Source organism: Gallus gallus, chromosome 1 (genome assembly GCF_016699485.2).
Source record: "Gallus gallus isolate bGalGal1 chromosome 1, bGalGal1.mat.broiler.GRCg7b, whole genome shotgun sequence".
NCBI classification, from domain to species: Eukaryota; Metazoa; Chordata; class Aves; order Galliformes; family Phasianidae; genus Gallus; species Gallus gallus.
Window position 1 is genome coordinate 76,449,047 of NC_052532.1, and position 13,698 is coordinate 76,462,744.

Below are 13,698 nucleotides of genomic sequence, written 5' to 3' on the forward strand. Positions count from 1 at the left end.
AAAGATAGAGGTGATGAAGATGATGCTAAGATGTATAGCTTTAGCTGCATTGATTCAATTATCCCAGACTGTGGCAAAGGATTATGGCAAAAATGTTATATGATGATGATAGGATTTCTTTGATCATATGGTACATAAAACTTGAGGTGCCATTTTTTGAGGAAGACACTGTTTTCTTAAATGAACAAGAGCACTTAAAAGAGTTTATATTAGTTATATATTAGCTAGGTAATAATGAAGTACCATCTTCAGAGTAGCAAAACAAGCACCCTCAACAAGAAAAAAAATGCAATCCTCTCAAGATTCTACAGCATTCAACAACCTAAAAAGGACAACTAGTATTTACAGATATTGAAAATGAACACCTGGGCATTGCAGAGTTCTGTTCCTATTGGATTAGAAAAGTTTCAGAAGGTTGGAAAAGATCTGACATTTGTACCCTTGGCTGGATGGCCAGGGCCTCAGATCACTCCTGTAGGTACTGCAAAACAATGGCATCCAGCTTGACCAAAATGAGTATATATGTTCTAGAATGGTCATGTGTACTTAAGCTTCCAAGGAAAACACCTATTTACATGAGAGATGTGAGATTAGCTGTTGCAAATAGGTTCTTTATTCTGTGAAATGACAGAAACAATGATCTCAGATGTGAACACTGAATGTTCTCTGTGATGTTCCTACTTTAAGTGACTCTACTATTACAAAAACATTGCAATCTCTGAGCTGTCTTGGAATAGAACTTGCTATGTTGATGATAGCTGAACACACTGCTGGATTCTTCTTCTGGATATCTAATGCTGTGCAATAACAAAGAGCTCAGATCTATGAGTCTACCAGCTTAGAGCAGTCAAAGTGAACAGATCAAAAGGAAGCTTCCCCAGCTCCAGCCAGTGTGAGGAGGGAAAGACACTTAAGCCAGGCTGAATAGAAGGTCCACATGATGATGTTGAATGCAAAGAAGTTCATCCTCAGCATTTATCACCATAAAAAATTCTCACTGAGTTTCACAATTTCTGCAAATCTACACAGCAGGCCATTGAAAAGACGCGTACTCTGCAGTAGGAGACTACACTCGTTATAGGAGCATGTAGAGGTTGTGGAAAACAGAATTTGTTCACACTCCTCCTATGAAGTATGTGGTGACTTTGCTAAGACTTTATATGACATGGATTGGGAATCATAACATCTGGAAAACACGTGCTATCATCATCTTTCTTCCTCACAATGTCTCAAAGGATGGGATGACACAGTCTACTGCAAGACTTGAGAGGGAGGGTGTGGTGTTATATCTTCTACACTCTTCATTATATAAGCTAAGGGAGTGCAGTGCGGAAGAACAGATACCCTCTTTTAGACTGGTGGGTGCTGAGAACATTTCCAACTCCGCATTATGAGGAGGAAGAATGTATTTTACACCCTTCCCCTTCTGTTTGCATAAATGACACTAAGATTTGGCTCAATGTTTTGAAAACCAAACAATAAGAAATGTTATCTGCGAAGGAAGATGTAGGAAGATGAAGATATGGGCAACAATAAAAGAAGAGTGAATGAATGGGCTCTGAAAATAATTGGAGATTTTAATTCAAAATTCAAAATTTAATTATGTAAAGGAAACCCCTATTCCGACTCTTTGCAGAGATGTCTCTTTCCGTATTAAGTAGGGCTTGAAATAAATACGAACTCTGATACAAAAGGATATTCCAAAATGTATAAACGAGTATTGTTTATGTAGACTCAAATGTCCACTGGTGGAGTTGGCTGAGAGGAAGCTGATGGGGAAACATTCTGATGCACTGCAGGTCATATCACTTAGGAAGCTGGAACATCTTGACTCTTTCTCCCTCCTATGCATGCCATCATTTCTAGCCCCAAATTTGCTTTGCTGTGTCTCAAGAGACAGAGATTTGTCCATGCAAAATATTTTTGAGACTGGACATACAGCAAGCAGAATCAAAGTTTATGTTCTCTTATTTTCAAGTGTCCAGCATCTAAGAGCCAGAATAAAATGTTTCAACAGTAACCATGACAGATATTAAAAGCTAACTACTAGACAGCCATTTTAAAGCTGAGAGAACACAGAAAAACTGCGTCTAAAACTTCTGAAAGAATTCAGCTGCTACTGACTACTAACACTGATTTATGCAAACCCTGGAAAGCTAACAAAATTCTGAGAAATAGCTGGTGATGTAACAGTATTTTAAAAGGTTAAGGAAAGAACCATATAAAATTAGTTATGTAGTTTGAAAAAATAAATGATTGATTGACAGGTGTATGATGATATTACTAGGAATATTAGGAATTTCTTTGGTATTGTACAAAACATTGGTCCTAAACAAAATCAAGGCAGCACAAATGAAGTCGATTAATAGCTGGACTGATAGAATAGTTCAAAAGAAATTGTGAAAAATCCTCATTCCATAAAGATTCTGAAAGGATGTTTTTATTCAGTGGCAGGCAGCATTTCTACCAGTAATCTGCAAGAAAAAAAATGTGAAAAAAATTTGCAAATGACACAAAAATTGATAGAGGTATAGATAGTGATAAAGGAAAAGACAGCCCTACAAAATCATACAGAAGAAGTGATAAAATGGCTTTCACTTGAACAATTGTGTTTTAATAGAGATAAGTATAAGGTCACACATCAAGGAATTGGGAATGTAAGTCACAGCAGTAGGAGAGCAGTAAATCAAAAATACTAAAGCAAACTTCAGAGTAAAACCAACTGGAAAATGGATGAGAGTGGGATGCAAAGGTTAAGAATGCAAACACAGCTCTTGGCTGCGTGAAGAGGAGAGACTGGGAAGAAATCAGGTGGTTATTAGAATTAGCAGAACCATTACAGAAACTACATATCTAATTCTGGTCTCCACAGACTTAAAGACACTGGAAAGTACTTAGAGTTTAAGAAGTAATTCAGAGTCTGGAAGAACTGTTTTATAATGTGACATGAAAGGAAATCATGTATCTCTTTTGGAAGAGCATGCCTCATACTTCTGTTGGTAACAGCCACACCATAGGATAATACTTTAAAACAATGTGAAAAAAGAAAAAGCTCAAGTAGTTGAAAGCCAAAGCTGATGAAATTCAGGTCTGAAATAAGATACATAACAGTTTCAAAGCAACTTCAACTGGAATTTCGTCACATTTATTTTTTAAAATGTGAATTTTCAGAGCCCAAAGAACAGAGATTTTTCTTTAGGAGACTGCCTGCACTATAACTGAGCTTTCAAGGCTTGTGTTGAAAGCAACATGGTATGCACAGAGGTTGGAACAGGTTTGGCACCAAGTATGAATCTGCATGTGGATAAAATCACACAATTCCTGCTGCTGTTTGCACCACAGCTAACTCAACTGAAGCTAGCTTTACTGTCATTCTCTGTTATTCTTAACTGTAGCCTAGGTATACGGACATATATGGGTACAAGTGAGCCTGACAAAATAAGATGCCTGTGTATGGGTAAACTCAGAAGTAAAAGTTATGCATCAAAAAGATCAGAGGCATCACAAAAAAGTCCCTACTCGAAATCCCCCTGAACTGCCTCTGGTCTGCTTGGGCAGACCATTACTTGATTTGTGAGAACAAACAAGACCGTATTACAAAAGACTGACAGAGCAAGGAAGAGGTCTGAATTGCATTTTACAAGATAAATATTGAATATAACATCTAAACATTTTAGAAAATAATTTGAAGAATAAAACAAATCTGGACTTTTGATTTCCTGAATTACTCTGAACCTGGAATTAAAAAAACAAACAAGCAAACAAAAAAAACTTGGTCATCTTGTACATCTTACAGTTGTTAAGAGTTATTTCCAATAAAATGTTCTTTGGATTACTACATTATAACACTTTGGATGAGCTGATGTTTTTAGCACAGCAATTTGCATCAGATCTGTTTTACAATAATACTTTTTAAATTACTCAGGGTAAAAGCTTACATAATCAAAACAAGTCCTACATGTTGTTTTTTTCTTTTTCTATTATCAAATATGCTTTTTAAGTTCTACTATACAGGAAAACTCAATGAATTATAATCACCTCAATGGCATCGTCGTACATTTTTCTTGCTTCTGTGTCCGTTTTGTCTGACATAAGCCAGGCTTTCAATAAATATTCATAAAAACTGTCTCCCAGCCCGCCCACGGATGTGTGATCTGCAGGAAGAAAAGACGTAAAGAAAAGTTGAAGAGCTTATATAATAGCACCTTTCATTTATTTAAAACATAAGCTTACATTTGAATATATGCCACTGTAGAATTATTATTATTATTTTAAGCCTATTTAATAGAACAAGGCTGTAATGTATTCCCTTCCAACTTTTTTCATAGATCTGAGTTCTCATAGCAGGCAAGGTAATTTTCCATGCCCACTACTTGCTGTCTACACAGACTGTGCCTTATATCACAAATTTAATTTAACCAAAGTTTTTACTTAATTCCACAGTACCTAACTGTTTTGCTGCTAGGGTTATATATATTATATGTGTGTATGTACGTATATTAAAACATAAGAGCTCAGTATCCAGGATGCAACTAGGTCATGTGGCTGGCTATAAATCACCATGAACTAGAAGGACTCTAATTTTTCCACATTTTTACTTCCAACAGAACAGTTACTTAACAGACTAGTGAATTTCTCAAAGCAAATGCTCTTATTTAAATTCCTCCTTGTGCACCACAAGCCCTGCTCTGTTTCTCTAGGCTTGAGCAGCCACAGCATGTGCTACATTGCAAGGCTGTCTGAGTACTAGAATTCAGCACCACATATCCTAGATGTCCTAAAGCACAGATGACTTTTTGTCACCTTCTTCCTTTCTCGCAGAGATGACCTTTCACAAGTAGTGTCACTGCTACACTGTGCTGACAGACAACCTGAGAAGTACCTATGTTTTCTGTCTGGGTGACTATCACACATCCTTCACACACGAGGCTTACTGATGGCCTGACAGTGTTTCAAAGCTCCTGTTCCAACCAACGTAAGCACTCTCTCAGTACACACACTTCATTCAAAAACCTCTGAGATATAATATGCACTTCCAAGCAGAACAGCACATAGCCTCTTCATTCTCAGTATAACAGCTGGTATCAGAAGTTTCAGTTGCTCACTACAGAGTGAGGAAATATTTAAGAATGACTTTGTCACAATGCCAGAAATCCACTGCCCTATGCATAGTCGTTATAATCATGCAACTCCCATTTTACTGTATGAGGGAAAAAAAAAAAGATGCAATATTTCCTCTTAAACTTCCTCAGAAAAGCGGTATCATTTCCAAACTTTCTGGGATAAAGGTTTAAAAGAAGAAGTAGAGCTCTCCCATTTTTTATTACTCTCACATTTTTTACTGCAAGCACTAATATGCCCTGCATGCCTCCTTGTCTCTAGAGTTACAAGCAGAAATTCAGAGCTGGTAGATGCTTTTACCTAATTCTTCTTGCTGCCTCTCAACTCCTCTGCTAATTACTTAAGGATTTCTGAACATAAGTAGAGGCAAATAGAAAGCCTGTTAGCTTCCCCACGTTTCCAGGTTGTGAGTTTGGGGGAAATAATTTCATGCCCCTTTTTTCATCCAGCACCTCTGAGAGACTTTCACACCCAACTATCCCATGACTTAACTAAATCAGCTTTCTAGCTCTAAGCCATAAGAGGGCATTCAGGCAATGAGTCATTTTCTTCCCCATGTGCAAGCACTAGAAATTACACCTTCAAGGAACAACTACGTTCTCACACAGACAGGAGAACTAAGGGTCCATGGTTGCCAGAGAAAAATAAACAAATCATCTCAAGACTCCAAAGTTACAGCTCTTGTCAGCACTACTCGAGGGACTGCCTTCAAAAGAGATGCAGCAGTAAAACTACTTCTGCCTCCTCTTCAGCAAAGTTTTGTCACTTCAAAGGCTGCTGCCAGCACTGTTACTGCACCAGGTGTCCTTCACAGATGTCAGAACAGGGCTGCTACTGTCTCTGAGCAGCATTCCTCTTCTAGCCTCTCCAGCTGTGTCCAGGGCACAAGAACAGGAAGATGAGTGGAAAACATTTCTTGAAGTGGGAAATCCAGGTTCCAAGTGACTTTCCAAAATCAATTATTAGAAATGCTCCCTGTTTCACCCCTACTTCTTCAGACAGTCACTTGAGAACCGTCCTGGTCAGCAGCTCTCGTCCTCCTCCACATTCCTTCTTGTCTTGGCTGAAAAGCACAAGGAATGCAGGAGCCAGTGGCATCAGGGCACACAGCACAGAGCCACCTCCAAGACAGCCTCTTTTGCACCATCTTCGTGTGTTCAGAGCACGGAGCTGTGCAAGTCTCTCAGGTGCAGATTCTCCTCCCATTCAAGCAGTGAGACAAAAACACTGTAAGGCGAGGAGTTCAGCTCCCTGCAGCAGGTCTCTGTTTATTGCCATTTTGCAAACCTCACAACAACTACCATCCATTTTCAAGGCTCCTCCTGGATTAAACACCAGGCTCCACCACTCCTAGCTGGCGCTTCTCACAGCTGGGCCTCAGGGAAGATCTGTCAGAAAGGGCAAGCTCATTCTGTGCCATCTCATCTGCAGCAGTAAAGGAAGAGATGAGGTTTAAGCGCAGTGATTTTTCCCATTCCTTACAAGCTGCATTAGCTGTGCTCCTGGCAATATCATCCCGAGGTCGTCTTCTAGGGTAATAAGAACCTGCTAAAGCAGAATTTGCTGCATTTTCTGTAAGGACGATAAGTAGGAATAACTGAAAATTAAAACTTTTAATGACAAGCTTCTCTCATTTAGCATGGAAATGCCAAAGCAGTATTTTTCAAGATCCTTTAAAAAACATATAACCAATACAAACTGGAGATTTAGGTCATCACATACCATTCTGTCCTGCACAGGTAGCTCCCTACCAAAACTTACTGTCATGTGGTCCGCAGTGGTTATCTCTACTGCTCTTTGAGCCACAACTCAGATAGACTCAGAAATTTAATACAGCTCAGCTCAAAATGTTTTACTCATAAAAATGTTCTGCACATGAAATATTTTTAAGTTTTTTAATCAGTCCTAACCTAACCAATCCAGAGAACAAAATGCAGAGGTCATGATTTGAATAAAAGAGATTGTGACAGGGACTTGGCACTACTCTTTAGTAGGTAGCTTTGAAGGTATTATGTTTAAAAAGTTTAAATATTTTGCAAATTTGAACATGGATTTAATTTTTCACATATTTGGTCTATAAGAATTATGTAATCAGCTCTATGTCATTCAAAGTTTTGTAGTGTAAAAAGCTATTTTACAGTGAAATCCTGAAGGAAAATTCTTCCCAGATAAGACAAATATAGCAAAGAGAGCAGAAGTGTGAAGGCATATCCAATATGGCAGAAACCACATATTCTATTCAATGACACGTATACATTTTTAGAACAATCACTCCTTTCAAAAGAAGACAAATAAAGATTTTTACATCCTTCCCCCCCCACCCCCCCCCCTTCTTTTTTTAAAGTAGGCTCAGATGATCTTTTTCAAAAGGGAAAGGATTCCAGCCAAGAATTCCTAGGGAATTCTTATTCTAAATAAGAAAGGGCAGTAGGGGCAGTTGCAAAGAACATCATCAACATTTGCAACCAAATGCAATTACATAGGTCACTCCAAAAGTAATGCTTTCTACATATTTCCATGGAAACTGCAACAGACACAAAGAGCACAATAACATAATTTGATAGAGCACGTTCTCAGCTACAAAACACTACTTTTCAACATAGTCACCACCATTAGCTGTGCATTTTCTCTAGCCATGAACAAGAACCTGCATGCCCCACTTGTCAAAATCTGCACCAGCAGAGGTGACGCTGTCACCATCACCACCGGTGAAACGCACTCACTGGGCTCACACCCACTGTTTGGTTCAGCAAATGTCAATGAATGTCAGTGGGTGCAACTGTTTCCGCATGAAGGAATTCAATGACAAGTTTGCTTCATCCACACTTCCAACTGCAGGAAGTGCCATGCTCGCAGGCTCTTGTCCTGATGCGGGATTTCAAACACCCAGATATCTGCTGGAATAGTGGCGTGGTGGGTGGCAGACAATCCAGGAGATTCCTGGAGTCTGTTGGGGATAAATTCCTAGTCCAGGTATTAGATGGACCAACCAGAGATGAAGTCTTGCTGGACCTGGTACTCACCAATGAGGAAGAGAAGGACAGCATTAGAGAGGTTCAAATTGGAGGCAGCCTGTGCTGCAGTGATCATGCCCTGGTGGCGTCTGTGATCTGGAGGAATGCAAGCCTGGCAAAAAGTAGTCAGGACCCTGAGCTTCAGAAGAGCAAAATTCCAGCTGCTCAAGGAACTGCTGGGTGGGATCTCCTGGGAAACTGTCCTTAAGGACATGGGTACAGAACAAAGCTGGCAGCTCTTTAAGGACACCCTTCTGAGAGTGCAAGAGCTCTCCATCCCCCAGCAGAAGAAACTTAACAGAGGAGGCAGGTGACTGGCATGGCTGTGCAAGAACCTGAAGCTTAAACTGAGGGAAGAGAGGGAAATGTACAGGAAGTGGAAGCAGGTTGTGTAGTCTGGGAAGAATACAGGGACACTGTGTGCGTAGAAAGATTAGGAAAGCCAAGGCACAGATAGAGCTGAACCTGGCAAGGGATGTGTAAATAACAAAAAGCAGTTCTGCAGGTACATAATCAGGAGGAGACAGAACAAGGAGAATGCTCCCCCTCTGATAAATGAGGACAGAGAACTGGCCTCCTCAAACATGGAAAAAGCTGAGGTGCTCAATAAGTGCTTTGCCTTGGTCTTCACTGATGGTCAGGCTCCTCCCCATGTCTGCCAGGACCCTGAAGCTCTAGGTGTGGGTGAGAGGAGCAGATTCCATCCCACTGTAACAGCAGAACAAGCCCGAGACCTCCTCACAAAACTGAATGTATAAAAGTCCATGGGGCCAGATGATATCCATCCGAGGGTTCTAAGAGAGATAACTGATATGACTGCCAAGCTGCCTGTCTGGTGAAGTTCCCAGTGACTGGAAAAAGGGAAAGATTACTCCCATTTTTAAGTAAGGGAGAAAGGAAGACCTAGGAAACTACAGACCAGTGAGCCTCACCTCTGTGTCTGGGAAGGTCTTGGAGCAGATCCTCCTAGAAGCTTTGTTAAGGCACATATGAGATAAAGAGGTGACTTGAGACAGCCAATTTATTGTCATATACCTGAAAGCATGGGCAAACCTCTACAGTCTGTCTGTTTATTGGCTTCCTCTTCACTAGAAAAAGCTAAATAAAGTCTCAATTGCAGAGCAAAAATATTTACAGTTCACAGGAATATTTTAGCTCTGAGACTTCAAAAGATTTACATTCTGTAAAATACTGGCATTTTCTTTCTTAATAAACAGTATGCAATTGAAAAAAAAAGATCACTCAACTTGAAGCAGTATTTTAATGAGCTTTTAATTTACCAATAAAGGAGGACATACATTCAGTTACATATTATTCATGCCTGAGCAAATAATCCAAAAATCATGTTCACCTTTTTCCTACAGATTGAGTGGAAGACCTTTAAGTTCTCACACCATCACTACCTAGTACTTTTAAAGCTAGTTTCACTCTCAGTGATTTTATTCACATCAGCAATCAATTCTCTCACTGCTGAAGCAGACTCCTACGAAGAGAGCAGGACAATTATTTCACTGCAAAACAGAGAAATACACAGCAGGTCAGAAAAGAGGGTGCCTGGTGTCTAACTGAAATGACAATGAAGCTGAGCTTGGAATGGGATGGAGAGTCATTTATTGCTATTTGTTCTTTATAAACAAAATTGTTTCTTTAGAAACTTGGACAGACAAATTTATTTTTATCTCAGATAACTCTCCAGGGCTGAGACAGTAGGGCTTTCTAATCTCAGCCACATCTGAGGCACTATAACTTATCTGGATGAAATTTTGGGACTTCCTTTAGTCCAAAGTAGGTAACCCAGACACTAAGCACTCATTCAGCTTGTTCTCATTTCTTACACCCAGATCTACCTAATGACTGCAAATACCTTCCTTCAGAGATGGTTTGTAAATAAACTGCAGTGGTTCTCATGAATTCAGTTAGGACAGCAAGACTGCAAGGTAAAAACATGTGACTCCTTTTATTTATGAGAAACGTTTGGCGCAAGCAGTGAGATGTTTTCCACAACAACATAAAGCCCCCTAAAGATAAAGTTAATAATAAAATCTGTTCTAATGAAGGTCTACATGCTCTTGAGTGCAAACAAGATGTGTAATTATTTTTAAACAGATGGCTTGAAGCAGTTAACAGCAGTTTAATGAGGCAAATTAAAAACAGTTCATGATTTGCTAAACCCTCTCTTTGTGCCTGAATTGTACAATTGTTATTTCCTAGCAATGCACAGGAATAAAGTAAGAAGCCAAGAGCTGTATTAAAAACAAGACATCACACAAAACAGATAGGGCGGCCCCAGCACCTGGGTGATACTCTGGCATTGTAGCAGTGCAAAGCAATAGCCATGCCCCTTCCTGATCTCCTCCTCCTGCACGGCCTTTGCAGTCATAAAGCTTTCACTATTTGCTGTAGATGGAGTGAGGAAGGCAACACAAAAAGCTGAGAAGTATATTTTGTGTGCCAAACACTGTACCAGCATGTAAGCACAAGCAGCTGGAGATGAGGATCAGCTAAAATGATAGTATTTCAATTTATGAATTTGCAACTATAACACCATAATTAAGATATGTAAGTATCTAAAAATACTGTTTTATATACATAGAGTTGGGGGGGGGGGAACCCCAAAGAATTAGAAATTTGGAAACCTGTAAAAGAAATACAAGTCTTACAACAGGAAATATTAATTACGACTCTAAAACAAAAGGAAAACTGACTTAAATCTGCATGTAACACAACAGCCAGACTGGTAAGACCAAGATGAACAAACTCCTGATTCATTTCAACCAAAAGAGTAATAATACTGAACTACTTTGTAACAAAGGATGAAGTAGTAAAAGCCAAGGCTGATCCTCTTAAGATCCTGTCTTTGACAAAGAACTGTTGTAATAAGTCAGGAAAGGATTTTCAGAGTGGGATAGGCAACTGTCTGAGGGGAGTAGTGAAGTGATTTAGCTAATACGAACTTTCATTAGGAAATTTACACATCCCATTGCCATTAGTTGTTCTGGTATCAATTTGCCTTACACAAAGCACAGTCTACAGGAGATCCCTTTCTTTACACAGGAAACTTTTAAAGAATTGCTCTTCTGCTTATCTTCTGAGTAGCTCTGATAAAATTTTAGCTCAATCTTCACTTTAAGTAGTTGGGCCTTATGTCCCTCAGCTGCTCTTAATAGGTGCAAGCTTCCTTTCTAATCCTTTAATCCAAAAAGCTGAAGCTCTAGAAACTGCAGTTGCTGCAAACCACAGTAGAAATGCAACCTAAGCCATAGTAGATGGCTTAAAATTGCAAAAACCTGTAAATTAGCTGTAGTGGAGGCAGCCCCAATAAAAGGAGGTGGAGGTGCAATTTTTAGTCAGATGTGAATCATTTATTGTTAAGGAACGTGTTACCAGCACAAGAATTTTTCTAAAAACATGCAGATTACCACATAAAAGACCTATATTCAAAAAGCATATTTAAAAACGCAATGCCAGGGATTTGGAAGTTAGGAGACAGCTTAGCATACATTACTTCCTGTTCTAGTGCCTGGTGTCACAACAGACTCAAGCAAGAAGACCAGCTCAGCTTTTCCCAGCCTGGGGATGTGTGATGATGAATGATCTGCACACTCAACTCCAGGGAACTCAGCAGCTCAACTCTAAAAACTCCATATGGAGAAAGTAGACAAATATTTTTCAAAGGCTTGAAAAAATATGGGTGGTTTTGTCCTCTAGCGGTCCTAAAACACACAACTCCCATAACACTTAATATCCAAAACATGATGACTTTTGAGGTTCTTATCTATAATTAGAAAAAAAACCCCTTTAATCAGGGCATAACCATATTGCATCTCTAACTTCATTTAGAAATCGCTGAAGCACTTTTGTCAGAACTCTTACAAAACAAAACAAAAACCATAAATGGGCAGCTTGAGGCAGACAGAACATTCCAGATGGAAGAGTTTGGAAGCTTCAAATAAAAGATTAGCAATGTCTTCGCACAGACCTCCAGGATGAGGGGGCACTTTACATTGCTGCACCAGGGCAGTACAATTCCTAACAGAACTTTATGATTAAATGTACACATCAGGGAGATGCATTCTTCATCCACAGAATACAAGTATAGACTCTTTCCCGGCACTTGTCACCAAACTGTGTTTCCTCATATGATCGTAAGAAGGTACATCTTCCCACATACCTCAGAATGTGAATTCTCACTTGCAGAAGACATAAGGAAAAGAAATGCACTACTGTGTATCACCTTAACTTTATTACTTGTCTAGAAAACAATCTTGACTTAATTGTAAACGGCCAGTTGCACAGAGTCCCTCCTCTGATAGGCAATGAATGAGTTAAGATCAGTTCAAAAATAGTTTAGATACCTGGAGACTCTGGTACAGGAAACACTTACTAAAGAAATACTAGATTCCAAAGGAGTTCAGACTTTAAAAAGTTACAGAATGGGTGCCAACAGATAACACTGTTAATCCCCAGCCATTTTAAATTAGCTGTTTTCTAGGTCAACAATCTAACACTCAAGAATATCAGGTGATATCGTAAGACATGCTGGATTCTATTAATACAGACGGACTTATAATGAAGAAAACAAATGTTAATTACAGCTTTTAGAGTACAAACCACATTCTAGATACTGATGCACTCCCCATCAATAGCATGGTATAAAACTGTAGTTTGGTAGTACAGTAAAATAAAATATTCAGTTCATTACACATCAGTGTATCCAAGCTCTTTTATAACCCAGTTACACCATACACAAATCTTTAGGAATTCTTTATACACACATCCTTTGGAATACGTAATTCATACAGATATTTAACCCCAGAATTTTCAATAAACAAAGCTTATGTTTGTTTAGGTTTTTCAGCATCCTGATGAACAGAACAGCAAAACATCTTAACCTTGCAGACTTATAAAAACATATTCCTCTGCTGTATTTCATTAAAACAAAGTTTTAATGAATTAACTTGCTCTCAGCTTCTAATGAATAATCACATTTGAATGCAGTCTTTTCTTGGAACACAGTTAATTACATTGGTATATGGCTATAAAGCAAAAGTGCAAGGAGAATTTCCCATCAGAGATTACATAGATTGTTTCGTATTCATAACACACGCATATTCCTAAATACAGGAGAAGACTGAATATTTTAGTGAGAAAAATTAAGGAAATATGCCACGACAGCATAGAAAATTAAACAGCAAAGAACCACTCTCACCTTACCTGCAACTGGCGTACATATCTGCTATTGGAAGTCTAGAAAACATGTTGCATTTTTATTTGTTCATAATGTACTGAACTGAAAGCAGTTTGAAACCGAAAACAAGCAAACAACAAAGACAAAACTCAAATCAAAAATGCCTGCATCCAGTCCCCAAACTAACCATCACATACACAGCGTATCTCCAGTTTGTTAGCTGATGTTTCAGTAAGAAATAAAAAGTGAAATCTACTTGCTAAATCAAATAACTGTGCAGAAATGAAGTCAAGTTGGGAACTATTTCTTCAATAAAAGATTTTAATCCTGAATCATTTATACCTTAGAAAGAAAATCTTTTCCTTAACACCAGTG

At 38.8% G+C, this 13,698-nt stretch overlaps 1 protein-coding gene across 3 annotated transcripts in view; it reads right to left on the reverse strand.

Moving 5' to 3' along the window:
- Window positions 1-13,698, reverse strand: part of MAN1A2 (mannosidase alpha class 1A member 2) — a 136,763-nt gene that overhangs the window by 21,799 nt on the left and 101,266 nt on the right. For all 3 annotated transcript variants that reach the window (XM_416490.8, XM_040648426.2, XM_046902796.1), the window contains one exon: window positions 4,039-4,154. In XM_416490.8, the coding sequence (XP_416490.3) occupies window positions 4,039-4,154 (116 nt within the window). The remainder of the gene's footprint in view (window positions 1-4,038; window positions 4,155-13,698) is intronic.